At 57.4% G+C, this 27,081-nt stretch overlaps 2 protein-coding genes across 2 annotated transcripts in view; both read left to right on the top strand.

Annotated features, from left to right (window-relative positions):
- Window positions 1-858: 858 nt before the first annotated feature.
- On the top strand, window positions 859-12,205 carry LOC116473447 (cytochrome b-c1 complex subunit 1, mitochondrial). Its single transcript, XM_032161479.2, has 13 exons — window positions 859-998; window positions 1,249-1,389; window positions 5,030-5,116; window positions 6,433-6,562; window positions 6,782-6,980; window positions 7,575-7,654; window positions 9,745-9,860; window positions 10,095-10,238; window positions 10,373-10,533; window positions 10,657-10,742; window positions 11,063-11,151; window positions 11,501-11,576; window positions 12,020-12,205. Exons 1-13 carry the CDS (start codon window positions 930-932, stop codon window positions 12,082-12,084), a joined length of 1,443 nt encoding a protein of 480 aa, XP_032017370.2. The 5' UTR covers window positions 859-929; the 3' UTR covers window positions 12,085-12,205.
- A 3,859-nt stretch (window positions 12,206-16,064) lies between these two features.
- COL7A1 (collagen type VII alpha 1 chain) overlaps window positions 16,065-27,081 on the top strand; it is a 31,091-nt gene continuing 20,074 nt past the window's right edge. The window contains exons 1-36 of the mRNA XM_032161480.2: window positions 16,065-16,150; window positions 16,676-16,856; window positions 17,527-17,686; window positions 17,774-17,867; window positions 17,960-18,121; window positions 18,279-18,442; window positions 18,518-18,647; window positions 18,750-18,866; window positions 18,969-19,115; window positions 19,203-19,319; window positions 19,395-19,544; window positions 19,625-19,753; window positions 20,401-20,544; window positions 20,633-20,758; window positions 20,861-21,004; window positions 21,499-21,618; window positions 21,747-21,890; window positions 22,217-22,342; window positions 22,424-22,570; window positions 22,824-22,946; window positions 23,269-23,415; window positions 23,653-23,787; window positions 23,871-24,017; window positions 24,099-24,235; window positions 24,518-24,644; window positions 24,729-24,875; window positions 24,960-25,132; window positions 25,231-25,266; window positions 25,350-25,376; window positions 25,519-25,563; window positions 25,634-25,696; window positions 26,137-26,217; window positions 26,308-26,343; window positions 26,484-26,519; window positions 26,697-26,768; window positions 26,878-26,955. Coding sequence (XP_032017371.1) covers window positions 16,066-16,150; window positions 16,676-16,856; window positions 17,527-17,686; window positions 17,774-17,867; window positions 17,960-18,121; window positions 18,279-18,442; window positions 18,518-18,647; window positions 18,750-18,866; window positions 18,969-19,115; window positions 19,203-19,319; window positions 19,395-19,544; window positions 19,625-19,753; window positions 20,401-20,544; window positions 20,633-20,758; window positions 20,861-21,004; window positions 21,499-21,618; window positions 21,747-21,890; window positions 22,217-22,342; window positions 22,424-22,570; window positions 22,824-22,946; window positions 23,269-23,415; window positions 23,653-23,787; window positions 23,871-24,017; window positions 24,099-24,235; window positions 24,518-24,644; window positions 24,729-24,875; window positions 24,960-25,132; window positions 25,231-25,266; window positions 25,350-25,376; window positions 25,519-25,563; window positions 25,634-25,696; window positions 26,137-26,217; window positions 26,308-26,343; window positions 26,484-26,519; window positions 26,697-26,768; window positions 26,878-26,955 — 4,197 coding nt within the window. The 5' untranslated portion in view covers window position 16,065. The remainder of the gene's footprint in view (window positions 16,151-16,675; window positions 16,857-17,526; window positions 17,687-17,773; window positions 17,868-17,959; window positions 18,122-18,278; window positions 18,443-18,517; window positions 18,648-18,749; window positions 18,867-18,968; window positions 19,116-19,202; window positions 19,320-19,394; window positions 19,545-19,624; window positions 19,754-20,400; window positions 20,545-20,632; window positions 20,759-20,860; window positions 21,005-21,498; window positions 21,619-21,746; window positions 21,891-22,216; window positions 22,343-22,423; window positions 22,571-22,823; window positions 22,947-23,268; window positions 23,416-23,652; window positions 23,788-23,870; window positions 24,018-24,098; window positions 24,236-24,517; window positions 24,645-24,728; window positions 24,876-24,959; window positions 25,133-25,230; window positions 25,267-25,349; window positions 25,377-25,518; window positions 25,564-25,633; window positions 25,697-26,136; window positions 26,218-26,307; window positions 26,344-26,483; window positions 26,520-26,696; window positions 26,769-26,877; window positions 26,956-27,081) is intronic.

Genomic DNA, 27,081 nt, shown 5'->3' with positions numbered 1-27,081 from the left:
TGTATTTTTAGTAGAGACGGGGTTTCTCCATGTCAGTCAGGCTGGTCTCAAATTCCTGACCTCAGGTGATCCGCCCGCCTCGGCCTCCCAAAGTGCTGGGATTACAGGCAGGAGCCACTGCACCCAGCCAGAATTCTTTTTCCCCTTACAGGAAAGGAAAGGTTTCACCATGTTGGCCAGGCTGGTCTCGAACTCCTGGCCTCAAGTGATCCACCTGCCTCGGCCTCCCAAAGTGTTGGGATTACAGGCGTGAGCCACCGCTCCCGGCCTCTACTTAGTTCTTTTACGGAGAAAACTGGCAGGGCGCAAAACTGGCCAACATGGAGAAACCTTGTCTCTTCTAAAGAAACAAAAATTACCGGGCATAATCCCAGCTACTCGGGAGGCTGAGGCAAGAGAATCACTTGAAGCCGGGAGGCCGAGGTTGCAGTGAGCCGAGATCGCGCCACTGCACTCCAGCCTGGGCGACAGAGCGAGACCCTGTCTCAGAAAATAAAAAATAAATAAATAAAGAGAAAAAATACTGACTTTCAGCACCGCCTTGTGGTCTCAGGTAAGTTTCCACGCTGGTACTTTAGCCCTGGGCTCGAACCTGCGGACATGCTGTGGCTTCAACTCCCCGCCCGCCAGACCTCTACTCAGAGTACGCAGCGCGGCTGGTGAGAAACATAGTGCACTCTGACTTCCACGCGTGGAATGGGGAGGCGGACCTGCTCGGGCTGATGGACGGCAGGTGGACTGATGTGCGCAGGGACGGGCGGCAGCGCGGTCAGGGCCAGCCAGCCAAAGCCAGGCCAGCACAAAAGACTGTCCCGGCTCCCGCCAGGAGGCAGCCGAGCGCCAACTCTACTGTACTGCGCCTGCGGGGCGACCGCCAACGCGCCCACTCTACGCTTGCGCGGTGCAACAGGGCCGCCTGCAGCTGGAAGATGGCGGCGTCCATGGTCTGTCGGGCCGCTACCGCCGGGGCACAAGTGCTATTGCGCGCACGCCGCTCGGTGAGGTGGTGGCGAGAGCGCGGGGCTTCAGGGGACAGGGCTTCGGGAAGCGGACGGGTGTGGGCTGTTAGCAGTGGCAGGTCGAGGTGGGGAGGACGCGGGGTCAGGGCCGTGGGAAGGTCACGGCGGAGGACCGGGAAAGGTATCTCGCCGCTTGCCTAGGGGCGGGGACAGGGGTCCTCCTGAGGACCTGGGAGGTGGGGAGCGATCCCCCAACCGAGTCCTCACTCGCAGCTGTTCCCTTCCACAGCCGTCCCTGCTGCGGACGCCAGCCTTGCGGAGTACGGCAACCTTCGCTCAGGCGCTCCAATTCGTGCCGGAGACCCAGGTTAGCCTGCTGGACAACGGCCTGCGTGTGGCCTCCGAGCAGTCCTCTCAGCCCACTTGCACGGTGAGTTGGGGACGCTTTTGGGGAGAGGGCCTCCAGATTGGGCCTGCTGTCTTTTCCCTGGTTGGGGTGTGATCTTGGGCTCGAGTCTTCCCGTTTATGGTTTGGGTTCGGACTCAGGACCACTCACCCCGAGAATGGCCCCATTCCCCACCCTAGCCACGCCTTGGCTTCACGGGACAATCTTCACTATAAGCCAACATTATTTAGCATATAATGGCCGTCAAGTAGGCGGCCAAATTCTTTTCCAGCCTTTTGTTAAGGAGCCCATATAAGGGAAGTGATCATGTCTCCTCTTACAATGCGGAAAATGGGATTCAGACACCTTAGGTGACTTGCAGGGGTCCAGGTCTGTCAGCCTTCACTGTCCAAGGTCATAATCTCCAGGCTAGACCAGAAATGCATTTTAGGAAGAAATGCATTTTAACAGTACAACGAAATGTGTGATTTTCCAAAAAATACAAATTCTCAAAATTAACTCAAGGATAGAAATCTTGATTCACAGATAGGTATATGAATAGGTGAGAAGATTCCCAAGAAATAATTATCTCCTCCTCCCTTCAGCCCCCAGCCCCCAGCTCCAGGGCCAGATGTTTTTATTGGCACATCCTTTTAGTTTTCCAGAAACAATGTCCTGCGATTTAAATTGTTACTAAGCATAGGAAAAGGTGGCCTGCAACTTCCTTGTTATATGTCACCTGTTGTAGTAAAGAATGCTATATTACATGAGCTCTAAAATGTGCTAGATTATAAGGAGCCCTCTGTGCTCCAGTGCTAGAGAAAGAATCTTAAGAATCTTGCCAATTGGCCGGGCGCGGTGGCTCACGCTTGTAATCCCAGCACTTTGGGAGGCCGAGGCGGGCGGATCACGAGGTCAGGAGATCGAGACCACGGTGAAACCCCGTCTCTACTAAAAATACAAAAAATTAGCCGGGCGTGGTGGCGGGCGCCTGTAGTCCCAGCTACTCGGAGAGGCTGAGGCAGGAGAATGGCGTGAACCCGGGAGGCGGAGCTTGCAGTGAGCCGAGATTGCGCCACCGCACTCCAGCCTGGGTGACAGAGCAAGACTCCGTCTCAAAAAAAAAAAAAAGAATCTTGCCAATTAATCAAGGGATACCATAGATTGTAAAATGTCTCTTGCATTCGAAGATGTTAGATGTGAAATACATGTTCATCTAAGATTGTGTGATATATGGTATATGCGTTGACATCTCTTAGGAAAGCAAATATCACATGTTCTCACTTATCGGTGGGAGCTAAAAAATATGTACATACAGATGTAGAGAGTGGAATGATGGACAGTGAAGACTTGGAAGGATGAAGGGGTGGATGATGAGAAACTACTTAATGAGTCCGGGCCTGGAGGCTCACACCTGTAATCTCAGCACTTTGGGAGACCAAGGCAGGCGGGTCACCTGAGGTCAGGAGTTCAAGACCTGCCTGACAAACATAGTGAAGCTCCATCTCTACTAAAAATACAAAAATTAGCCATGCATGGCAGCACACGCCTGTAATCCCAGCTCCTGGGGAGACTGCAGCAAGAGAATCGCTTGAACCCGGGAGGCAGAGATTGCAGTGAGCCGAGATCGAGCCACTGCACTCCAGCCTGGGTGACAGAGCGAGAGTCCATCTCAAAAAAAAAAAAAAAAAGAAATTACTTAATGGGTACAAGGTGTGTTATTCTGGTGATGGATAATTCAGAAGCCCTGATTTGACTACTTGTGCATTCTGTGTGTGTAATGACATCACACTTGTGGGCGGGGCACAGTGGCTTACACCAGTAATTCCAGGGCTTTGAGAGGCCAAAGCAGGAGGATCGATTGAGCCCAGGAATGAGAGGTTGCAGTGAGCCATGATTATGTCACTGTGCCTGGGTGACAGAGCAAGGCCCTCTGTCTTTAAAAAAAAAAAAAAAAAATGGAGTTTCAGTTTGGATAGAAATTTCTAAAAATTGTGCTTGTACCCCATAAATTTATACAATAAAAAAAAAGTCTTGGCTGAGTGCAGTGGCTCACGCCTGTAATCCCAGCACTTTGGGAGACTGAGGCAGGCGGATCACGAGGTCAAGAGATTGAGACCATCCTGGCCGACTTGGTGAAACCCCGCCTCTACTGAAAATACAAAAATTAGGCTGGGCGTGGTGGCTCACACCTGTAATCCCAGCACTTTGGGAGGCCGAGGCGGGCGAATCACAAGGTCAGGAGATTGAGACCATCCTGGCTAGCACGGTGAAACCCCGTCTCTACTAAAAATACAAAAAATTAGCCGGGCGTGGTGGCGGGTGCCTGTAGTCCCAGCTACTCGGAGAGGCTGAGACAGGAGAATGCTGTGAACCTGGGAGGCAGAGCTTGCAGTGAGCCAAGATCGTGCCACTGCACTGCAGCCTGGGTGACAGAGCGAGACTCTGTATCAAAAAAAAAAACACACACACAAAAAAACAAAAATTAGCTGGGCGTGGTGGTGCACGCCTGTAATTCCAGCTACTCAGGAGGCTGAGGCGGGAGAATCACTTGAACCCAGGAAGCAGAGGTTGAGTGAGCCGACATCACACCACTACACTCCAGTCTCGTGACAGAGTGAGACTCCATGTCAAAAAAAAAAAAAAAAGTATCTTAGGAAAGTAGATGTGAAAAACTTAAATCAGCTGTGGACAAATAGTAAATTAAAAGATTAGACCGTGTGACCAAGTAGGGTGAGTGGTACATGTTTCTTTTTCTTTTTTTTTTTTTTTTTTTTTTTTTTTTTTTGAGACGGAGTCTCTCTCTGTCACCCAGGTTGGAGTGCAGTGGCATGATTTTGGCTCACTACATCCTCTGCCTCCTGGGTTCAAGCAATTCTTCTGCCTCAGCCTCCCAAGTAGCTGGGACTACAGGCACGTGCCACCACACCTGGCTAATTTTTGTATTTTTAGTAGAGACAGGGTTTCACCATATTGGCCAGGCTGGTCTCGAACTCCTGACCTCGTGATCCACCTGCCTCGGCCTCCCAAAGTGCTGGGATTACAGGTATGAGCCACCGCGCCCGGCCTGTGGTGCGTGTTTCACAGCAACCAGGAGGCTGTCAAGAAAATTAATATTATCTTTTTGGGTGCCAGGGCAACACTGTGTTTGGTGTCCAGAGCTGATTAAAAACAACAACAAAAAAGGTATTTTAGGAGCAATATTTAGTGTGATAAAATATACAGTCTAAACCAATAGTCCCTTCCTTAGTGATGAAAGGATAAAATCATTGCCAGAACAAAGGCAGCGTGTAATTTTTAGAAAGGAAAAAATAAGTTGTTGTTTGCAAATGATATGTTGTATGCTTAGACAAAAACAAATAATTAACTGAAAAGTGAGAGTGAATTTAAGGATTTTGTATGCTGGTGTGACCAGGTAAATGTGCACAGTTAGAAGTGTCCCTGGGGGTCCTTGATAGCCAATCAGGAGAGCAGTGATGCGGTGTGACTAGTCATTCGGCTGGCCCTCTGTTTCCCAGGCATGACTGTGTCTCCAAGCACAGGGGTCCTGCTGGGGCAGCTCTCCCTGACTCCAGGATTCATGAGTCCCTGCCTGGGGCTTGTACTGAGTCACTCAGGGTGGGGTGTGAGTAGGGGGCTGGGGAGTGGTTGGTTTGTAACCTTTGTTGGTGGCTTCTTGTCCAGGTGGGAGTGTGGATTGATGTTGGCAGCCGTTTTGAGACTGAGAAGAATAATGGGGCAGGCTACTTTTTGGAGCATCTGGCTTTCAAGGTGAGGCTCTTAAAGTCTGTCTCCTCTGGACTTAGGGCTGCCTGTTGTGCCTCCTGAGGACGAAGGTCAGAAAAATTAGCTTGATTATGGGCCTCAGTTGTGGGGCTGATGTCTGGCTGGCCTTCCTAAAAGAAGCCACGTGAGCTTAACCTCTCCTGAGTGGGCACATATCTGATGAGCCCCTGCATGAGGCCCTCAGAGCCAAGAAGACCCAAGGAACCACAGGAGCCCCACTTTTCACCAGAGAAGCCAGGCCTGTGTTATGTGCATTCATACAGGAGACCTGTGGAACACACATAGATATGCACGTGCATTTTAACAAACCCACAGACATGGGCATGCATGCTTGCTTATGAAATGTTCTGCTCTGGCGGAATACCTGGGCATCCCTTGGTTGTAAAGACCCGTTTTTTTTTTTTTTTTTTTTTTGAGACGGAGTCTAGCTCTGTCGCCCAGGCTGGAGTGCAGTGGTGCAATCTTGGCTCACTGTAAGCTCCGCCTCCCAGGTTCACGCCGTTCTCCTGCCTCAGCCTCTCCGAGTAGCTGGGACTACAGGCGCCCGCCACCACGCCCGGCTAATTTTTTTGTATTTTTAGTAGAGACGGGGTTTCACCGTGGTCTTGATCTCCTGACCTCGTGATCCGCCCGCCTCGGCCTCCCAAAGTGCTGGGATGACAAGCGTGAGCCACCGCCCCCGGCCAGACCCATGTTTTTTAAAGGAATGAAAAACATGGAGAAGGATTATGGGGTAGACAGGGCCATGGAGCCATAATAGGCAACCTAGCCAGCTGCAGTGTCACAGGTATGTGTGCGGAATTAACGTGTGTGTGCACACCAAGAGATAGCACCACTGTTCTCCACACATAGGACTAGGATTGGGTCCCACAGAGGCCACTAGCATGTATTCACAAACACATACAGTCATGGGAATGGCATGGGAGGAGTGGGTTCTGTCACTTGGACACAGGTGTGGGCTTACCTGACCATGGCTGTCAATAAGGAGGTTGGGGGTGTACTGGTAATGACTCCACCGCTCGTTGGTAAGCTGTTACAGGAGCTTTAGGCAACACTTGCTCTGGCCATGCCCTTCATTCCTGGCCCTGGCTATCTCCATTCTGTTGGTGCATGATGCCATGGCTTTGGTCACCACAAGGCGCTTAGTGCTTGGTAAACAGACTCTGGGATCTGTGTCCCCAGAGTCTATGCTGAGGGAGGTACCTGTGGACCAGTGGTCCTGCTGGGTGTTTAGCCTCTGAGGACAGGGTTCTTGGGCTCCCGTGTGGCTCCTGATTGTTCTGGTTGATATCTGGTTCCAGGGAACAAAGAATCGGCCTAGCAGTGCCCTAGAGAAGGAGGTGGAGAGCATGGGGGCCCATCTTAATGCCTACAGCACCCGGGAGCACACAGCTTACTACATCAAGGCGCTGTCCAAGGATCTGCCGAAAGGTAACACCTGGAGGAAGAGGTGGGGACAGAGGGCAGGGGAGCAGCGGACAGCTACCCAGGAGCCCCTGGCTGACCACAGAATCATATTACCCTTAGTGTATGGCTTTGCAGCTGGGCAACTAGGGGTGGGCAGCAGGAGATGCCAGGCCTGGGGATTTTGTGCTGTCATTGATCTCCAGTGATCCACCTGGCACCTAAACATGTCCTCCTTGCATCTAGTTGTGGAGCTCCTGGGTGACATTGTGCAGAACTGTAGTCTGGAAGACTCACAGATTGAGAAGGAACGTGATGTGATCCTGCGGGAGATGCAGGAGAATGACGCATCTATGCGAGATGTAGTCTTTAACTACCTGCATGCCACAGCATTCCAGGGCACACCTCTCGCCCAAGCTGTGGAAGGGCCCAGTGAGAATGTCAGGTGAGAGTTGGCTGGCCTTGTGGTGGGATGCTTGTCCTATTCTGGCCTGGCCAGACCCTTTCCAAGTCACATTTTTAGTTGGCTAGCTGTCTTGTCGGGGTTATTTTCCTGAGTTTATGCAATTGGAGGCAGTCTCTATATCCATGTGGTCCAGTGAGTCTTTTTTAATGGCTTTGTGGGCTTCACTTGAATTTTGGGCTTTGTTTTAAGGTATGTTTTGGTGCATGTCCTGACAGTCCAAGGGCGAAGTGTCTGGGTGTCCCCTCCATGTGGTCTCTTGTCTCCTTTGCGGATGGCTCCGGGAGCTTTGATGCTGCCCTTTGAGAGTCCCACAGTGTTGGCTCACACCTTCTGAGAGAAGACTATGAGCCTGTCCTGAGGTCAGGCATGAGGCAAGGGCAGACGAGGGTTGCCCTCTAGGCCCTGGAGGGGTGGGTGGCAGAGATAGGGGAAAGGGGTCGGGGGGTGTGCTAGGGCCCACTCTTCAGAGAAACCATGCCTCTCCTAGTCTGCCTCCTCAGTCCCATTCATGCACACACCCCAACTCACTCCAGTGTGGTAGAGGTGTTGACACACTGGCCGTATGTCTTGTAGGAAGCTGTCTCGTGCAGACTTGACCGAGTACCTCAGCACTCATTACAAGGCCCCTCGAATGGTGCTGGCAGCAGCTGGAGGTGAGTGATGGACTCACTGAAGCTCTGGGTAGTGGGGACTCAGCCTTGGTTATCAAAGCCAAGGTCCTGGTTCCTACCATAGGGGACCTTCCACCCCAGGGGACCCTGCTCCCACCCTAACCTTGAGGGGAATGACCTTCCTCCTGTGCTCTCTGAGGTGGGATAGGATTCCACCCTGCTGCCACCACTAGGACTGGTTACACAGGATGCTGTCCCTCTGGTACAGGTCTGTCTTAGCCCCACCTGGTCCTAGGATACTGAGTTCATGGGCTGGTAGGGGATGTAAGCCCCTGGCCTTGTTCCTTGTTGCCTTGCCCTTGGGAGAGCCAGCCATTAGTTGTGTGTTGATGCATGCCTGATAACAGACCAAGAAGTGACTTGAAGGCACAGAAGGGTGGGGGAGATTTCACTGGGGACTCAGAGTTGGAGGTTGGGGGAGGGGCTTTTTAAAGCACCTATAGTTTGAACAGAAGCCTGAAAGGTGGTGCGTGTTACTTAGGTGGGGTGTGGGGAACTGAGCGCAGGGGAAGAGCAGTGTCATGGTCTAAGGTTTGCCCTGCTGCTGTGTGGGGTCACAGTGCAGGCAGGCTAGCTAGAGAGGGGCTGTGGCAGGGACTGGGCAGGAGATGGCAGGAGCAAGGGGGAGCAGAAGATGGACTCCAGGTGGTTTTATAGATGGAACCTGTTTGGGGTCTGGACATGGGTAAGGAACTGAGGTCAAGGTGCTTCCCATCTTGGCTGGGTGTGGTGGCTCATGCCTGTAATCCTAGCACTTTGGAAGGCCGAGGTGGGTGAATCACCTGAGGTCAGGAGTTCGAGACCAGCCTAGCCAACATGACAAAACCCCGTCTCTAGTAAAAATACAAAAATTAGCCAGGCGTGGTGGCAGGCGCCTATAATCCCAGCTACTTGGAAGGCTGAGGCAGGAGAATCGCTTGAACCCGGGGGACGGCGGTTGCAGTGAGCTGAGATTGTACCACTGCATTCCAGCCTGGGCAACAGAGTGAAACTCCATCTCAAAAGAAAAAAAAAAAATGCTTCCCAGCTTATGACCTTGGCGGCTGAGTGTGCAGAAAAGACCAATAGGAAGAGCATGACCGGGGGCTTTGGAGCTGGGGAACCTGGGGGCAAGAGCGATCTGACATGTGTGTCAGACTAGCAGGGCTTGAGCTCATGGAAGGAAGGAATAAAAGGCCAACGTAGGCCAGGCGTGGTGGCTCACGCCTGTAATCTCAGCACTTTGGGAGGCCAAGGTGGGTGGATCACAAGGTCAGGAGATCGAGACCATCATGGCTAACACAGTGAAACCCCATCTCTACTGAAAATACAAAAAAATTAGCCAGGCGTGGTGGCAGGCACGTATAGTCCCAGCTACTCGGGAGGCTGAGGCAGGAGAATGGCGTGAACCCAGGAGGTGGAGCTTGCAGTGAGCTGAGATCGCGCCACTGGGCTCCAGCCTGGGCAACAGAGCGAGACTCCATCTCAAAAAAAAAAAAAAAAAGCCAATGCAACTGGTGGCACCACAGAGCCCTCCTCTTGTGGAGGTGAGGAGGCAAGATCCAAGGAGTCCTAGGATATACGTTTGTAACGTTATTTGCAAATGTCTCCAGCTCTCAGGGGACCAAAGAGCTAATCACGGCCCTGTAATAGCACCTCTTTCTGCCCCATCACTTGACACCCCCTGCAGGGCCAGCAGCCAGAAATACTTGAGGGAGAGTAGAGGGAAAAGGCAGGCCAGGTGGCTTTGTGCCCAGGAGTACCAGTCTTGTCCTTGATGTAGGTGGATGCATTCCATCTTCTCAAGTGAGAACCCACACTTGCATCACATGGCAGCCCATTTTTGAAGCTCTGAGCGCTGCTCCTCTCCTGGAATTGAGGCCATGGGAGCTATTTGGCCCTGAGGTGCCTGTCCTGTCCACAAGGCAGGGTCTGTCTTAGGAGGACCTTCTTTCCTCACCCTGTTCTAATGTCACATACTCCTGGTTTCTCCCACTAAGACAGGACATGGGGGTCCTCCACCTGTCTGTGAATTGCCCCACCCTGTGCCTTGGGCCCTGGCTGGTCAGTAATGCCACTGTCTGTCTCAGCAGGAGTGGAGCACCAGCAACTGTTAGACCTCGCCCAGAAGTACCTCGGTGGCATCCCGTGGACGTACGCAGAGGACGCTGTGCCCACTCTTACTCCATGCCGCTTCACTGGCAGTGAGGTGTGCTGCCTGTTGGGCAGGAGTAGTGCTCAGCTGGGGGCCTGTGGGAGGACCCCTATGTGCATGGTTATCCTGGTGACTCCAGAGATACCTCAGCAGTTGGGAAGGGGTTCTGTGGCTGCTGCATCACAGGCACACGTGTTCACACACACATACACCTCTACCCACACCTGCCACCTTTTCTGTTCCCCCGGCAGTCTGGCTGTCCCTCAGCCTCGTCATATACTGTTTCAGATCCGCCACCGTGACGATGCTCTACCTTTTGCCCACGTGGCCATTGCGGTAGAGGGTCCTGGCTGGGCCAGCCCGGACAATGTGGCCTTGCAAGTGGCCAATGCCATCATCGGCCACTATGACTGCACTTATGGTGGTGGTGTGGTAAGTGCCAGAGCGAGCATGGGACCTCGCCTTCAGGGAAGAGAGGGTGTTGGGGCTGTGTGCTCCTGTGTGTGGGGGTCACAGTGTGGGTTGAAGACAAGAGGGTGGATGCTGACCACCTATCCACCTGGCAGCACCTGTCCAGCCCACTGGCTTCAGGTGCCGTGGCCAGCAAGCTATGCCAGAGTTTCCAGACCTTCAGCATCTGCTATGCAGAGACGGGCTTGCTGGGTGCACACTTTGTCTGTGACCGAATGAAAATCGATGACATGTTGTTCGTCCTGCAAGGGCAGTGGTAAGTGGCAGCCTGGTACTGCTAGATGGGATGGCAGCTTTAACCAGCACAGTGGGAGGTTGAGAGACAACACGTTGGCTCAGAATGAACACCACCCACCCCCACCCCCACCCCCCACTTTAGGATGCGCCTGTGTACCAGTGCCACGGAGAGTGAGGTGGCCCGGGGCAAAAACATCCTCAGAAATGCCCTGGTATCTCATCTGGATGGTGAGTTCTACAGCTCAGCGGGGAGGGGTAGAGTGCATCTTGCCAGTGACAGCCCCAAGGTAGCCACCACTCCTAACTAACCAAGGTTAGAAAGGAAAACTTTGAAGACCACGCTGTGCCCCATCACCCCACCCTTGGAGATGCAGGCAGGTGTGGGACAGGTCCACAGCCCATCGCTACCGTAACAGGTGACCATAGAAGAGAGGGCTGTGATCAGCACAAGATCAGGGAGGTCCTTGTCAACCTGAGGCTGGAGATTGTGTACTTGTGGGCCCAGGATTGGGCTGGGTGGACCTCTGATCCTTCCCTTGCCCTTAAAGGCACTACTCCTGTGTGTGAGGACATCGGACGCAGCCTCCTGACCTATGGCCGCCGCATCCCCCTCGCTGAATGGGAAAGCCGGATTGCGGTAACATGGGCCCCTGGGAGAGGTTCTGGAGTCTTGGCCTGGCAGACACCTGGGAGGTGTAGGGTTGGGGCCTGGCACAGTGGAGCCTGCTCCTGTAGGCATCCCTGGTGTCCTAGGCAGCTGTCACCTGCAGGGGTAGCATAGTGGGAGGGCAGGGCAGAGGTGCTGACGGCTGTGGAGATGGGCGGGGCCCATGGAAGTCTATAGCAGGGATCCCTTCCGCTTTCCCCTTTTGGGCTGGGGACAGCTGCATGCTGCCTGTGGGAGATCTCGGCTACTTGGATGATGCCGACTGGCTGAGGTGGCCAGGTGCCCGTTAGCCAGTAATGCCCTCTGCCTCACCCTGCAGGAGGTGGATGCCAGTGTGGTGCGTGAGATCTGCTCCAAGTACATCTATGACCAGTGCCCAGCAGTGGCTGGATACGGCAAGTGGCCTACGGGGTCTGCTCTTTGTTTATTTCCTTAGGCCATTCTCTTGGCCTCCCCTTCCACCTCTGCTCCCGTGCCTGCTGCTCAGCTTACAGAGCAGCCAGTTAAGGCCCCAAGCAGCTCTCCCCAGTCCCCTGGCTGCCAGGGAGTTCTTGCTCAGAAAACCTGTCCCGGCAGTTCCTTGACAGCCTGCCAAGGTGCCTTCATCAATACCCTGCAACCGTCAGGTAACGGGCACCTCCATGTGGGGTGGGGCTTCAAGGGCCAGAACATGAAGGGACAGGCTCAGCACCCCTGGGGGAATGTTCTCTTCCCTCTTTCCACTCAAAGCCTGTCTTGTGCTGCTCTGGGCAGCATCTCCGAGCTGGGTGCGGCACAGGGCCAGGTGTCCCTGGGCAGGCCAGGTACCCCACCCTGACGCTCCACCCTATCCCCACAGGCCCCATTGAGCAGCTCCCAGACTACAACCGGATCCGTAGCGGCATGTTCTGGCTGCGCTTCTAGGCGGGAAGCCTGTGTAAGCAAGAGGGCGGGGCCAGGGTTTGTGGTCCCCCTACCACAAACACAGCACTCCGGCTCCTCTAACCTGTGCCACAGGTGACCAATAAAATCCTCTGCTGAGAAATGTGTCATCCCTCTTTTGGCATTGGCGGGAGTCCATGGGGCGGTAGATGGGGAGCAAGGACTTCCCTCTAGTTCTGTGGCTCCTGGATCCTCCTGCCTTCCCACAGGCTGATGTGTCCTCAGCCAGGGGCAAGCGTGGGGGCTTCAGCAGAGGCCGGAAGTCTTTGATGCCTACAGGGAGCTGAGCCCAGATGTTTCCACTCAGCCACTTAGGGGAGTTCCTCAGCCAGCCGGTCCCAAGAGTGGGCTGTGGGAGTCCATAGGAAGTGTAAACCCAGCCTTTGCCCCTGTAGGAGTCCCACCCTGGAATCCCTGCAGGCTCAGGCGGGAAACCCCTCACTGTGGACCTTGTGCCGAGTCACCCCCTGGTGGTCCCTGGTTTGCTGAGGTGGACCAGAAGGGGCCAAGGGGTGTCTCCAAGGATGCCTCTTGTGTGTGTTTACTCTGGATTCTGGGAGGAGGATAGCCTGGGGCATAGTGTTCCTATTTGGTTTCTAACTGCTGCCTGGACAAGCAGGGCAGGAATCCTTTGCCTCCGCTGACTCAGGCTCCAAGAATAGCCCTGAGCTCAGTGGGGCCCGAGCCCCCTCCCTCGACTACATCTGTCCCAGGCAAGTCCAGAGCTGCTGGCCTGACAATCCCCTCCCCATTTTCCTGAGGCAGCCAGGACCCGGTACAGCTCTTAGCTACCTAGTCCCTCTGTTATCTCTTTGGGCTCTGGTCCCCATGGTGGGTGGGCAGGTAGGCTGCTCCTCTTGCACCCCCCAGTGCTTCCACAGTCAGGTTCTCTGGGATCCCAGGCGGAAGTTGAAAGTGAGGGGCCCAATTTTCCTTTGAGGAAGTCGCTGCCTGGCAGTCACAAGCAGGGTGCTGGGACGAGGTCGTTTAGAAGAGGGCTGTTTAGAAGTCCCCCTGGCATCCTAGCTTGGAAGTAGCCCAAGGAACCCTTGTATCACTCTCACCCTGCCCCACTGCCTTTCCCTCACCATTGGTTGCCGTACGTTGCCAATTCGGAGACATTTGTTAAGCACCTTCTACGGCCCGGGACTGGGGCATTGCGCAGATCATTCTACTTTGTGAACGGCTGGAGAGAAGATGCTGGGCAGCGCAGAACCCTGACGGGCCCAACCCTGGGTGCTCGTGGAGGTGCAACACCCAGGCAGGGGCAAGTGCCAAGTCTGTTGCCAAGTTTGAGCTCCTGGAGGATAGGGCTTCATTTCCAAGCCCAGCCTGGCCCTTAGAGGCTACAGGTGTGCTGGACACAAGAGCTTGAGTTGCTGGGAGTAGTCTGGTTCTAAGGGACTTTGGTTACCAAGCCAGGGACTCTGGTCTTTACCCTGGAGCCATGCTGAGGAAGTGCGTTGGAGGTTATTGTGAAGAGAAGTGACTTGGTCAGAGTTGAGATTCAGCATGGGGACTCTCCGGCCATATTTCTATATCAGTCCTGGTGAGCTGTGCTGTGGCAGAACAGAGGTCATGGCCACACAAGAACTGGAGCCAGCTGTAGGGGACAAAGAGGACTACATTCCCAGCAGGGCTGGGAGACTCGGGGGCAGGAGTGGGTTGGAGGAGGGTAATCTTCCATAGTCCAGTGAGGAGTTTGGTGGTGTCCAGGGTACAGTGGGATGTGTGGGGCTGGGACCTGATAAAGGGGCCCTGGTTGGAAACAGATGGGGTGAGGTGGTGACTGAAGCCAGGGAAGGAAATGTTCAGGGAAGCTTGGGAGGGAGAAGTATGTGCTCTGGGGGCTCTATCGCCCTGATGGGGTTGCAGGTAGGCACTGGCCTCTGGGGCTGTGCCCTAGACTGTGTGCCTCCCAGGAGGCCAGAGCTGGGGCCTCAGAGGGCCACACTCCTGCTCATGAGCCTCATAGGAGCTCCAGACATGGAGTCATTCCAACCTTACCCCTACCTTCTCAACAGCCTCTCCCAGCACCCTTTGAGAGACCCTCTCACAGCAGCCTGTCCTTTTGGGGGCACCTCAATTCTGATGAGGTTTGCCTGAGCACCCACCCTCCCAGCTGGGCCTCCTTTCTCCCCTAAGACTGGCCCACGTGTGCACATATGTCTGTACCGTACTGTCCGTGCCACTGGCCTGCTCTCGCCCGCCCTGGCTGTGCGGGAGGAGATGACAGTCTTAGGGGGAAGGGGCTGCCTGTGTGATGAGAACATACCTGGTTCTCTGCAGCCCTCACCTGGAGCACACCTTGTAGGGATGGGGGGTCCTGGAACATGGCTGAGGAGACCCTGACCTTGGAATAAGGTTCTAGGCCCCATGGGGTCACAGCACCGTGCCCCAGGATAGTTTGGGGGGTCAGTAATAAGGGATAGCCCCAGCCTTCCTTGGGCAATAGGAAAGCCAGCAGCATGGATGGTCTTCACTGCCTTCAGCTCTGGCCACACCAGAGTCCTCGGGCTGTGGAGGAGTCCAGCCAGTGCTGTCCCCATATCTCCCTGTGGATCCCAGGGGAGGCTGTGGGGTCGGGCATATTAGAAGGGGCCCAGCAGCCTTGGTGAGTATAGATGTGCTTTCTGGGCTGCCCAGAGTTACTCAGGATTAGCAAGAAAAAAAGGGGAAGCAGGACCCAGATGGGGGCCTGCCCTTCTTAGGGGTGCCTCTCTACCTTAGTGTCACCCATCTAATGAAGAGATATGCATATACAAAGCCCCACCTCCTTGGGACAGTGGCCCTGGCCTGGTGTGTGTTGGGGGACTGTCCACAGCCTCAGAAGCCAAGCTGGGGGAGAATGCGAAGTCAGCCTGGGTAAGGGGAGAGGGGTAAGGTAGGGGACAGTTATGAAGCTGGAAGCTACAGGTACCATGAGGGCAGTGAGGAAAGGAGGAAGGGGCCCAAGGGGACCTCGGCCTGGTGGGGGAGATGGGTGGCAGGGACCTACAAGAAAAGTAGATGGAAGGAGGGGTGCCTGTGGGTGAGGACATTAGGTAGGGGGACCTGGCCTGGGGCATGGAGGGCTGGATTCCTGAGAGATGAGCTGTCACTGTGGGTGGTCCCGCCCTCCACAGATGGGCGGCCCCCTCCCTGCAGGCACAGCTGGATTGCATCTGCCTGTGACATGGTAGGGGGTGTGGGACACTGGGATGTATGCATAAGCATGACACAGGTTCTCTCCTCCTTCCGGCCTATCCCCTGCAAAGATGGGGTGAGTTACTTGGATCCAGGCCAAGGGGACCTTGGTTTCCCTAAGACCGGCCCAGAGTCACTCGTTTGCCAGGGCTTCTCGCCTGTCAAGGAGATTGGGGTGGGGCCCAGGAGGCCCACCAGACAGATGGCTGAATCACAGGAGTGGCCGGCGGGACCCATGGCCTGAGGGCTTGTCTGGGCACCCCCACCAGATTGGGGGTGAGTCATCCTCAACTGCAGCCCCCACCCCCACGGCGCTGCTGCCTTGTGGCTCTGCAGGAACCTGTCCACTCCTCAGCCTGGTCACTGTGATTGACCTAAAGCAGCCAAGACCTGTGACCTTAGATGGAGTTGGGGGTACTCCCTCAGCATCTGCCCATGGAGAACCTTCTGGGAAATTCCCAGAAGCCACTGGGGGTCGGGGGGTTTATAGTTAAGTGCGTCATATCGTTTGTCTGGGGGAGGGGTGGTGGGGGCGGCGACCTCTCGGGGATATGAGTGAGGGCGGGTGCCTGGGTCCCCGCCTGCCGCTCCGCCCCCCGAGATCAGGGACTTTTCTCTGCTCTGCCGGCGGGACTGCAGCGGCGGCGGCGGGAGCGGGCGGACGCGCAGGCAAGACCAAGACTCGGGCTGGAGGGGCGCTGGGCTCGGACCTGCCAAGGCCGCGGGGGAGCAAGGGACAGAGGCGGGGGTCCTAGCTGACGGCTTTTACTGCCTAGGATGAGGCTGCGGCTTCTGGTGGCCGTGCTCTTCGCCGGGATCCTGGCAGGGGCGCCCCGAGTACGAGCCCAGCACAGGGAGAGAGGTGGGCACCGCAAAGGAGGACCCGGCCCGGGGCACTGCACCGTGCCACCCTCCGCTCCACTCGGCCTTCATCCCCAACACCCCCCGCCCACAACCCAGCCAACTCCACGACGCCCCGCGGATTCCTCCTAATTCTGGGACTCCCCGAGCCCTCCGCGGTCGGTGCTGGGTTCCCTAAACCGCCTCGTATCCTGTTCCGACCCAAATTCTGGCTCCCTGGATGCATGCGGGGTCCCCTGCCTTATGCCAATCCGCGCCGGCCCCTAGAGGCTGACCTCAGTCCCAAGTCCACACCCGTGCCGGCGACTCTCCCTCCTGCGCACACCCCAACCCTCCGCAGGAGTCTGCTCTGGGACCCACCGAGCTCGACTCCCTCCAAGGCCCCCAGGCTCAGGCCGACTCGGCCCTGGTTTGCCTAAGATGAGGCCTACTCTCCCCACCATCCCAAGTCCCAGGGAGGCCACCGTGCGGGAAGGGGGGTGGTTGGCCTCCCAGAAGAGGCCCTGATCTCTCCTGCCCACCCCAGTGACCTGCACGCGCCTTTACGCCGCTGACATCGTGTTCTTACTGGACGGCTCCTCATCCATTGGCCGCAGCAATTTCCGCGAGGTCCGCAGCTTTCTCGAAGGGCTGGTGCTGCCTTTCTCTGGAGCAGTCAGTGCACAGGGTGTGCGCTTTGCCACAGTGCAGTACAGCGATGACCCACGGTGAGTAGTGCCCCTGGGGGCTGGGGACCACGAGATCCGACCAAGACCCCTTCCCCAGAGAGAGAGGAGACCCCGGAAACCCCAGGCCGGGTCTTTCCAGAAACAAGTTTTGGGGAACCTAGAGACCCCTTAGCCAGGACCTCCTCTGGAGACAGAGGTAAGGATTCCCTAGGTAGAATCTTCGTGCCCTGAAGCACCTCCAGGCTATTGCAAGACAGGAAGGTGCAAGACAGTGAGGCTGTGTTTTCTGATCTGGAGATGGGGAGCCCAGGAGGGGGCCCCCATGCCTGTTGGATTCTCCATGTTCTAGCCCCCTAACCCCTGCAGCCGTTCACCAGAGGTGCTCCATCTGGCCAGCATCCACTTTCCTACATCTGGACCCCTCCTCATGCAATTATTTAATTAAGCAGCATCTTGTTCCCCACAGACTGTGAGCCCCTAAGGGCTCCTTCAGGTCTGCCCAGGCCCAGCTGCAGATGGTGCACAAAGGAGCCCCTGGGGAGTTTGTTAACCTGGGGGTTCCAGAGGCAAGTGGGTGTGGAGAATGACAGAACGAAGGCACCCCTCATGAGAGCCTGATACCCATAACCCTCACCCCACAGGCCTCCTCAAGGCCAGGGCCAGAAGAGATCCTGAGTCCTAGCCTGTTGCCACCCCTACCCTCCAACAGGACAGAGTTCGGCCTGGATGCACTTGGCTCTGGGGGTGATGTGATCCGCGCCATCCGTGAGCTCAGCTACAAGGGGGGCAACACTCGCACAGGGGCTGCGATTCTCCATGTGGCTGACCGTGTCTTCCTGCCCCAGCTGGCCCGACCTGGCATCCCCAAGGTGATCCCTACCCCTACCATGCCTCCCAAGATGACCTCAAATGAAGTGTCCAGGGGAACCATGATTTGACCCTTGCACCTGTCCCAGGTCTGCATCCTGATCACAGATGGGAAGTCCCAGGACCTGGTGGACACAGCTGCCCAAAGGCTGAAGGGGCAGGGGGTCAAGCTATTTGCTGTGGGTAAGGACTGAGCAGGGGTGACAGGTCAGCTGGGGGGTGGGGGCAGTCAGAGACCATGTGGGTGACTGAGTCCTGATTGGTCGTCACTTCAGGGATCAAGAATGCCGACCCTGAGGAGCTGAAGCGAGTTGCCTCACAGCCCACCAGTGACTTCTTCTTCTTCGTCAATGACTTCAGCATCTTGAGGACACTACTGCCCCTCGTTTCCCGGAGAGTGTGCACGACTGCTGGTGGCGTGCCTGTGACCCGGCCTCGTGAGTTCCTGCCCACACGGTGTACCCTGATCTAGACCCCGGACCCCATCCCCCACTTGGGGATTCCATCCTATGTGCTCCTGGCCCCGACTCCAACTCTGCACCATACATGCCCACCCCAATCTTCCTGCCTGATCTCCTGATCCCGCATTCCCAGCGGATGACTCGACCTCTGCTCCACGAGACCTGGTGCTGTCTGAGCCAAGCAGCCAATCCTTGAGAGTACAGTGGACAGCGGCCAGTGGCCCTGTGACTGGCTACAAGGTCCAGTACACTCCTCTGACGGGGCTGGGACAGCCACTGCCGAGCGAGCGGCAGGAGGTAGGATGTCAGGAGTGATAGATGGGGGCTAGGAACTTGGCTGGGCAAGATAAAGTGACTTCTGGCCCTGGGCAGGTGAACGTCCCAGCTGGTGAGACTAGCGTGCGGCTGCAGGGTCTCCGGCCACTGACCGAGTACCAAGTGACTGTGGTTGCCCTCTACGCCAACAGCATCGGGGAGGCCGTGAGCGGGACAGCTCGGACCAGTGAGCAATTCTGCCAGCCTCTGACCCCATTCACCTAACCCCTGACCCCAGTACCCCCTCCCACTCCTGACTCTATGAATCCCTGGTGGGACTCTCCCCCAGCTGCCCTGGAGGGGCCGGAACTGACCATCCAGAATACCACAGCCCACAGCCTCCTGGTGGCCTGGCGGAGTGTGCCAGGTGCCACTGGCTACCGTGTGACATGGCGGGTCCTCAGTGGTGAGTGAGAGATGTGGGCTGAGGGGAGTCCTTGCGCCTCAGACAAGGTTGTAGAGTCCTGAGTCTGCAAGGCCCACTGGCCCCTTGGTGTCCCCCATGCAGATGGGCCCACACAGCAGCAGGAGCTGGGCCCTGGGCAGGGTTCAGTGTTGCTGCATGACTTGGAGCCTGGCACGGACTATGAGGTGACCGTGAGCACCCTATTTGGCCGCAGCGTGGGGCCTGCCACTTCCCTGACGGCTCGCACTGGTGAGAAGGCTGGGCACATTCTTCAGGCTGGGACGGGCAGGCAGGGCAAGGCCCGGAGGCCACTGACATCCCATGTGCCCTGGGCAGACGCTTCTGTTGAGCAGACCCTGCGCCCGGTCATCCTGGGCCCCACATCCATCCTCCTTTCCTGGAACTTGGTGCCTGAGGCCCGTGGCTACCGGTTGGAATGGCGGCGTGAGACTGGTCAGTGCGGGGGAAGGGATGGACAGGCAAGGGTCAGGGCATGGCCTCCGCTGGCCTGACCCTGTCATCTTGCAGGCTTGGAGCCACCGCAGAAGGTGGTGCTGCCCTCTGATGTGACCCGCTACCAGTTGGATGGGCTGCAGCCGGGCACTGAGTACCGCCTCACACTCTACACTCTGCTGGAGGGCCGCGAGGTGGCCACCCCTGCAACAGTGGTTCCCACTGGTGAGGGCTCTGTGGGCTGGGCCAGTGAGTGGGGGAGGTGTCGGAGCCCCAGGCTGCCTCTATGCTGTGCTCTTCAACAGGACCAGAGCTGCCTGTGAGCCCTGTAAAGGACCTGCAAGCCACCGAGCTGCCCGGGCAGCGGGTACGAGTGTCCTGGAGCCCAGTCCCCGGTGCCACCCAGTACCGCATCATTGTGCGCAGCACCCAGGGTGAGGTGGACGCAGCCAGCACCCCCACCACACACACTGAAGTTCCAGCCTGAGGGGTCTGAGTGTACCTCCAGCCCTCTCCTTCCACACCTGCGTCCCTATAGTCTCCTCCCTGTCTCCTTATCCATCTACTTCCCAGGATGGCACTGAGCCCTGAACTGTCAACAGGGTGTGTCTGCCCCTACCCTGCCCCAGCCAATCTCCTCCCTGCCCCACACCCCATCCATGGCTTTCACCTCTGCACAGCCACAAGCTCAATCACCTGCCTTTCTGTTACCCTAGTGGTGACCACTGTACACCAACCTCTCATTGCATGTCCCCATCCAGCACTGACCTCTGCCATCCCACATCAGTGTCTGTCAATGGCTCATCAGTCCTCACTGCAGTCCACTGACTCCTGTCATCCTACATGCCAGCATCCCATGGACCCCTGTCCTCCAGTGTCCCTGACCATCACTGGCCCCTTTCATCCTATGTCCTTGTCTTGCACTCACTTTTTTCAGCCATATCCCAGCTCTCTGGTCCCCACCATCCCACATCCCCACCCCCATGGCCCTTCTCGCTCTGCATCCCTGTCCATCACTGCCATCGTCCCACATCCCTGTCTCTTTCTGACCCCTGCCCACCTACCCTGACTTCTCTCTTAGGGGTTGAGCGGACCCTGGTGCTTCCTGGGAGTCAGACAGCGTTCGACTTGGATGACGTTCAGGCTGGGATTAGCTACACTGTGCGGGTGTCTGCTCGAGTGGGTCCTCGTGAGGGCAGTGCCAGTGTCCTCACTGTCCGCCGGGGTGAGTACTGCAGGAGGCTTGTGGAGGACAGCTGTCTGCTTCACTCTGGTCCTGGTTCTGACTTCTGACTTCTGTCTTTAACCCCTAGAGCCGGAAACCCCACTTGCTGTTCCAGGGCTGCGGGTTGTGGTGTCAGATGCAACGCGAGTGAGGGTGGCCTGGGGACCCGTCCCCGGGGCCAGTGGATTTCGGATTAGCTGGAGCACAGGCAGTGGTCAGTGTGGGGTGTGTGGGGGGACTGCCGAAGGCACCAATGAGGGTATGGGGGCCAGAGGGGACAGGCAGGAGCCATGCCAGCATTTCCTTCTAACCTCAGGTCCGGAGTCCAGCCAGACACTGCCCCCAGACTCTACTGCCACAGACATCACAGGGCTGCAGCCTGGAACCACCTACCAGGTGGCTGTGTCGGTACTGCAAGGCAGAGAGGAAGGCCCCGCCGCGGTCATCGTGGCTCGAACGGGTCAGGGCCTGCCCCCGTCCCTTGGCTCTCTGCCTCCATTGCTCTTTCAGACCCCCATGCCTTCCCTTGCAGACCCTTGCTTCTCCCCAGAACTCCTGCCTCCCGCTTCAGATTCCCACTCCCTCCTCCCTCAGAGACACTGCTTCCCCTTCAGTTTCAGCTGTCTCCCCTTAAGCCCTCCCCGTCTTCAGATTCCTCCGCTTCTCCCCTAAGACTCCCACAGTCTTTGCCCTCAAATTTCCACCACCTCAACCCTCAGACCCCCACCCCTTTTTTGCTGGACCCAAATCTCCTCTGAGATTTACACTTTCTCCTCCATCAGACCCGCTCAATGCTTCCTAAAACCTCCATCTCCCCACTTCTCCACTGGACCTATTCACCATCTCCTCTATCAGATTCCTGTCTCCTGTTAGACTCCCATTGCCTTCCCCTATCAGATAGCCCCACTCCTTCCTGCCTGCTCCAGCAGACTCCCCATTGCCTCTCCCCACTAGACCCACTGGGCCCAGTGAGGACGGTCCATGTGACTCAGGCCGGCAGCTCATCTGTCACCATTACCTGGACCAGGGTTCCTGGCGCCACAGGATACAGGGTTTCCTGGCACTCAGCCCACGGTGGGGACTGGGGTTTAGGAGGGGGCAGGTCAGGGTGGAATGGGGGCTGGGGGTTTATTGGGGGTCCAGGTGGGGCTCTGGGGGACAGAGTTTGCTAGCCCTGGAGCTGCCTCCATCCCTGCTCCCAGGCCCAGAGAAATCCCAGTTGGTTTCTGGGGAGGCCACGGTGGCTGAGCTGGATGGACTGGAGCCAGATACTGAGTATACGGTGCATGTGAGGGCCCATGTGGCTGGCGTGGATGGGCCCCCTGCCTCTGTGGTTGTGAGGACTGGTGAGTGGACCCTGGCCAGCTACTAGCCACACCACATTAGCTACCCTGCCCTGCTGTGTGTTCCTGATTGCCCAGCTGCCTCCATGTCCCTGCTCAGTGACTGTCCTGTCCACACTGACCCACCCCACACTGATTGTCTACCCATGGTGACCTCCTGGTGACCCCACACTGCCCACCCCAAGGCACTGACCTCCTCCTTCTCAGGGCTGCCTACAGTGACCTGTCCACACTAACCTCACACTGACCTTCAGATCACCCCTGCATCAACCATACCTGCACTCCACTCTGTTCTCTGCCAGAACCCCTTACCTTGCCTCTGTCCCCAGCCCCTGAGCCTGTGGGTCGTGTGTCGAGGCTGCAGATCCTCAATGCTTCCAGCGACATTCTACGGATCACCTGGGTAGGGGTCACTGGAGCCACAGCTTACAGACTGGCCTGGGGCCGGAGTGAAGGTATGGCTCCCTGATGCCACCCCTGTCCTTCCTGGCTGGGACTGCCCACCCCTAACCATTGCTGTATGCCCACCTGGCCAGGCGGCCCCATGAGACACCAGATACTCCCAGGAAACACAGACTCTGCAGAGATCCGGGGTCTTGAAGGTGGAGTCAGCTACTCAGTGCGAGTGACTGCACTTGTCGGGGACCGCGAGGGCACACCTGTCTCCATTGTCGTCACCACGCGTAGGCAGAGCATGCACTGGAGAGCTTCAGATGGGTGGTGTGGATGGTTTGGGGATCAGGGCGTGTGCTCCGGATTGGAGAAAGGACCAGGATCAGTACTGAGCCTTTGGGGGTGGGGTCTGAGAGGAGGGAAGGTGAAGCCTGGGATAGGCAGAAGGGCTAGCTGGGCGGGGTGCGTGTGCCAGGGTGGGCCTGGGATTGGTGCAGGGGCCATGGGGGCAGAGCCTCTCTGATTCCTGAGCTTTCTCTCCAGCGCCTGAGGCTCCGCCAGCCCTGGGGACGCTTCACGTGGTGCAGCGCGGGGAGCACTCGCTGAGGCTGCGCTGGGAGCCGGTGCCCAGAGCACAGGGCTTCCTTCTGCACTGGCAACCTGAGGGTGAGAGGTGTCCCCAGGAGGAGGTTAGGGACCAATGGGGGCAGGGCTGTGGCAGACAGTGACGGTGGGCGGGGTCTGTCATTGGGGGTCTGCCGGATCCGTGACAGTAGGTAAGATCAATCAATGAAGTGGGTGGGATCAATGAGTTCATGGAGGGTCAGTCTGGCAGGGTCCGTAAAGTGGGCAGGGTCAGTGAGGACAAGGAAGATCAGTCAGGAGGGTGGACCCAGTTAACAGAGCCAGTGAGGTGGGTGGGCCCTTTAATGCCCCCAGGTGTCACTCTCCCACATGCTCTTGGCCCCCACCCTCACGCCTGCCCCAGGTGGCCAGGAACAGTCCCGGGTCCTGGGGCCCGAGCTCAGTAGCTATCACCTGGATGGGCTGGAGCCAGCGACACAGTACCGCGTGAGGCTGAGTGTCCTAGGGCCGGCTGGAGAAGGGCCCTCTGCAGAGGTGACTGCGCGCACTGGTAAGCCTGCCTCACCTTGGCGTGCTCCTCCCCTGCTGATGACCCACCCTGACTTCCTGCACCCCAACTCTGAGTGACTCCTCCTGTACTCCACCCCTCACCCTCTGACCCTGGGTGACCCCAGCATGACCTCCCATGATGCTTCAATAAGACAAACTGGACCCAGGATCTCAGATCTCTCCCTTCTGGGTTCTCAGGACTCAGCCTCTGATCCTCGATCTTTCATTCCTCCTTCAGAGTCACCTCGTGTTCCAAGCACTGAGCTACGTGTGGTGGACACCTCGATCGACTCGGTGACTTTGGCCTGGACCCCAGTGTCCAGGGCATCCAGCTACATCCTATCCTGGCGGCCACTCAGAGGCCCTGGCCAGGGTGAGGGGGAGGCCAGGGTTTGGGTGGGCTGGCAGTTGGGGCTCTGTGGAGACTGCTTTTTAATCAAGTTCTGTCTCCTGCAGAAGTGCCTGGGTCCCCGCAGACACTTCCAGGGATCTCAAGCTCCCAGCGGGTGACAGGGCTAGAGCCTGGCGTCTCTTACATCTTCTCCCTGACGCCTGTCCTGGATGGTGTGCGGGGTCCTGAGGCATCTGTCACACAGACACCAGGTATAGTGGGCATAGTGGGAAGGGCAGAAAAGTGTGTCTGGGTGGGCTGCCCGCTTCAGTAACTTGTTCCCCTTCCTGCAGTGTGTCCCCGTGGCCTGGCGGATGTTGTGTTCCTACCACATGCCACTCAAGACAATGCTCACCGTGCGGAGGCTACGAGGCGGGTCCTGGAGCGTCTGGTGTCGGCACTTGGGCCTCTTGGGCCACAGGCAGTTCAGGTTTGGCCCTGGGGCAGCCAGATTCTACCTCTCCCTGCGGCCCCCCACCCAGGCTCCATACCAGTTACCATCTCCTGACCACCCAATAGGTTCAGGCATTCTCCCAGCTCTCCCACAGGCTCCAGACCTCACCTGCTGCCTGGCTCCCTATCCTGCCATCACTGCTGACTCCCTAATAGATAGGGTTTGGTCACACACACCCTGATGTGTTTCTCCAGGCTCTGTGCACCCCCATCCCTGCTCTATCGTCCTCCTCAGGCTCTGTGTTTCCTTCCGCCCCAGGTTGGCCTGCTGTCTTACAGTCACCGGCCCTCCCCACTGTTCCCGCTGAATGGCTCCCATGACCTTGGCATTATCTTGCAAAGGATCCGTGACATGCCCTACATGGACCCAAGTGGGAACAACCTGGGTGAGGACTGCAGCAGGCATGGACTCCTGCGGCTATCCACTGGGAGCTTGGTGCCCCAGGATTCTGACATGTCCTTCCTTCCAGGCACAGCTGTGGTCACAGCTCACAGATACGTGTTGGCACCAGATGCTCCTGGGCGCCGCCAGCACGTACCAGGGGTGATGGTTCTGCTAGTGGATGAACCCTTGAGAAGTGACATATTCAGCCCCATTCGCGAGGCCCAGGCTGCTGGTAAGGAGTAGGCTGATGGGGAAGGGTCTGGAAATAGGGGTGGCCCTGACAGAGCTATCATGCAGCCACTGGACCCCAACTTAGGGCTTAATGTGGTGATGTTGGGAATGGCTGGAGCGGACCCAGAGCAGCTGCGTCGCTTGGCGCCGGGTATGGACTCTGTCCAGACCTTCTTCGCCGTGGATGATGGGCCAAGCCTGGACCGGGCAGTCAGTGGTCTGGCCGCAGCCCTGTGTCAGGCATCCTTCACTACTCAGGTTTGGAAGAGGCCTCTGGGGGACTGGGTGGTAGAATGTAAGGGGTCTGGGGGCTCTTGGTAGAAATGTTCAACCTCAAAGAGACCCTATGTCTGCAGCCCCGGCCAGAGCCCTGCCCAGTGTATTGTCCAAAGGTAAGAGTCCTTCATCGAGAGGTGAGCGGAGGCTGCACCTGGGGCTAGCCACTCTGACCCACATCTGACATGTCTTTCCCCAGGGCCAGAAGGGGGAACCTGGAGAGATGGTGAGTGCCCCTGCGGGCGGGGAATAGAGAATGGGTTGGGTGTCAGTGGGGGTGCCCCTGCGGGCGGGGAATAGAGAATGGGTTGAGTGTCAGTGGGGCAGGGGAGGTTGGCAGCACAGGTCTCACTCATCACCCTTCCTAGGGCCTGAGAGGACAAGTTGGGCCTCCTGGCGACCCTGGCCTCCCGGTGAGTGCCCCCCACATCTGTCCCTGCACCCTGACTGGCTTATCGCCACCTAACTGCTGTCTTCTCTCAGGGCAGGACCGGTGCTCCTGGCCCCCAGGGGCCCCCTGGAAGTGCCATTGCTAAGGGCGAGAGGGTGAGTGTGGAGACCATCGAGGTTTCTCTGAGGCACTCCTCAAAGCTTTCTCAGGGTGTTTACGAGAGAGAAGGAAGAAGCAGAGTTAGAATCATCGGGAATTCCTGGAAGCCCAGCTGGAGGTTATAAACCACCGCAGAGACTTTGGGGGACACTCTGAAGTAGAAGGGCCAGTGGGGCCTCTAGCCCCCCTGCAGAGCCTGAGCAGCAGCTCTAAGTCCGAGAGGCAGGGAAGCCCTCTGCCTTGTCGCTGCGCTTGTGCCTGGAATTGGGCTCTGTGCAGCTCTGAGGGGCCACTTCTCTGCTTCACTGTTCCACCCCCAATAACACTTGGGGCCCAGTGGGGTAGGCGACCCGTGGTTGATGGGGTGAGGCCCCTCCAGCAAACCAGGGGCCTTGGGGGAGGGTCCCTTCTTGTCCTGACCTCTTCACCTCCTCAGGGCTTCCCTGGAGCAGATGGGCGTCCAGGCAGCCCTGGCCGCCCCGGGAATCCTGGGACCCCTGGAGCCCCTGGCCTAAAGGTGAGCAAGCCTTGCCCTGCAGGTCAGGGTGGGCGCTGCCTCAGTGGGTGGGGTGGCTCCGACTGTTCTGCCTCTGGCCTCCATTTGCAGGGCTCTCCAGGGTTGCCTGGCCCTCGTGGGGACCCGGTAAGGTGCCTTCCCTTCTTTGCTCTCCAAGTGTCTTCCCAGGGTTCTTCCACAGAGTGGGAGCCTGGGGTGGTGGTGCAGTGCCCACGTTGACACTCGCCTGAGCCCAAGCACCACCCTCTGCTCTGTTTCGTCCTCAGGGAGAGCAAGGACCTCGAGGCCCAAAGGGGGAGCCGGTAAGTGAAGGGGGAAGGGAGGCGGCCGGGATGTCCCAGGGAGGAGCAGGACTGCCCCACGCCAGACCCTGTGCAGGGCCTAAGGCGCGAATAGGAATAGCTGGACATGTCTAGGGGCTTCTTCCAGCTCAAGGCCCCCACATCCTGAATCCTGCCCACTGCTCTCTGTCCTTACAGGGGGCTCCTGGACAAATCATCGGAGGTGAAGGACCTGGGCTTCCTGGGAGGAAAGGGGACCCTGGACCATCGGTAAGTCCGGGGTATGTGGAGGCAAGTGATGTGTAGTGGGGGGACCAACACGAGGGGGGCGAGAGTGGGGTCTGTGAGGTTGCACCTTATACTTTGTTTCCTCCATCAGGGCCCCCCTGGACCCCGTGGACCACTGGGGGACCCAGGACCCCGTGGCCCCCCAGGGCTTCCTGGAACAGCCGTGAAGGTGACAGCCTCATGAGTGCCATGTGATGCAGAGACCTGGTGACCCCATTTGAACCCACATAACCCCTACCAGTTACTCTGGCCTTTGTGACGCTTTGATTACCCCCATCCTCACCACGATGCCTCA

This window comes from Hylobates moloch, unplaced genomic scaffold (genome assembly GCF_009828535.3).
Source record: "Hylobates moloch isolate HMO894 unplaced genomic scaffold, HMol_V3 SCAFFOLD_8, whole genome shotgun sequence".
Taxonomy (NCBI): domain Eukaryota; kingdom Metazoa; phylum Chordata; class Mammalia; order Primates; family Hylobatidae; genus Hylobates; species Hylobates moloch.
Note: the sequence above shows the minus strand (reverse complement) of the source record. Positions and strands in the feature narration are given on the sequence as shown.

What these genes read in the sequence shown, in the direction of transcription:
- LOC116473447 (XM_032161479.2), top strand. Translation starts at nt 930, where the DNA reads ATGGCGGCGTCCATGGTCTGTCGGGCCGCTACCGCCGGGGCACAAGTG. An exon ending in TGGAGCATCTGGCTTTCAAG is followed by an intron (nt 5,117 to 6,432) that starts GTGAGGCTCTTA and finishes ATCTGGTTCCAG; the next exon opens with GGAACAAAGAATCGGCCTAG. An exon ending in GGGCCCAGTGAGAATGTCAG is followed by an intron (nt 6,981 to 7,574) that starts GTGAGAGTTGGC and finishes TATGTCTTGTAG; the next exon opens with GAAGCTGTCTCGTGCAGACT.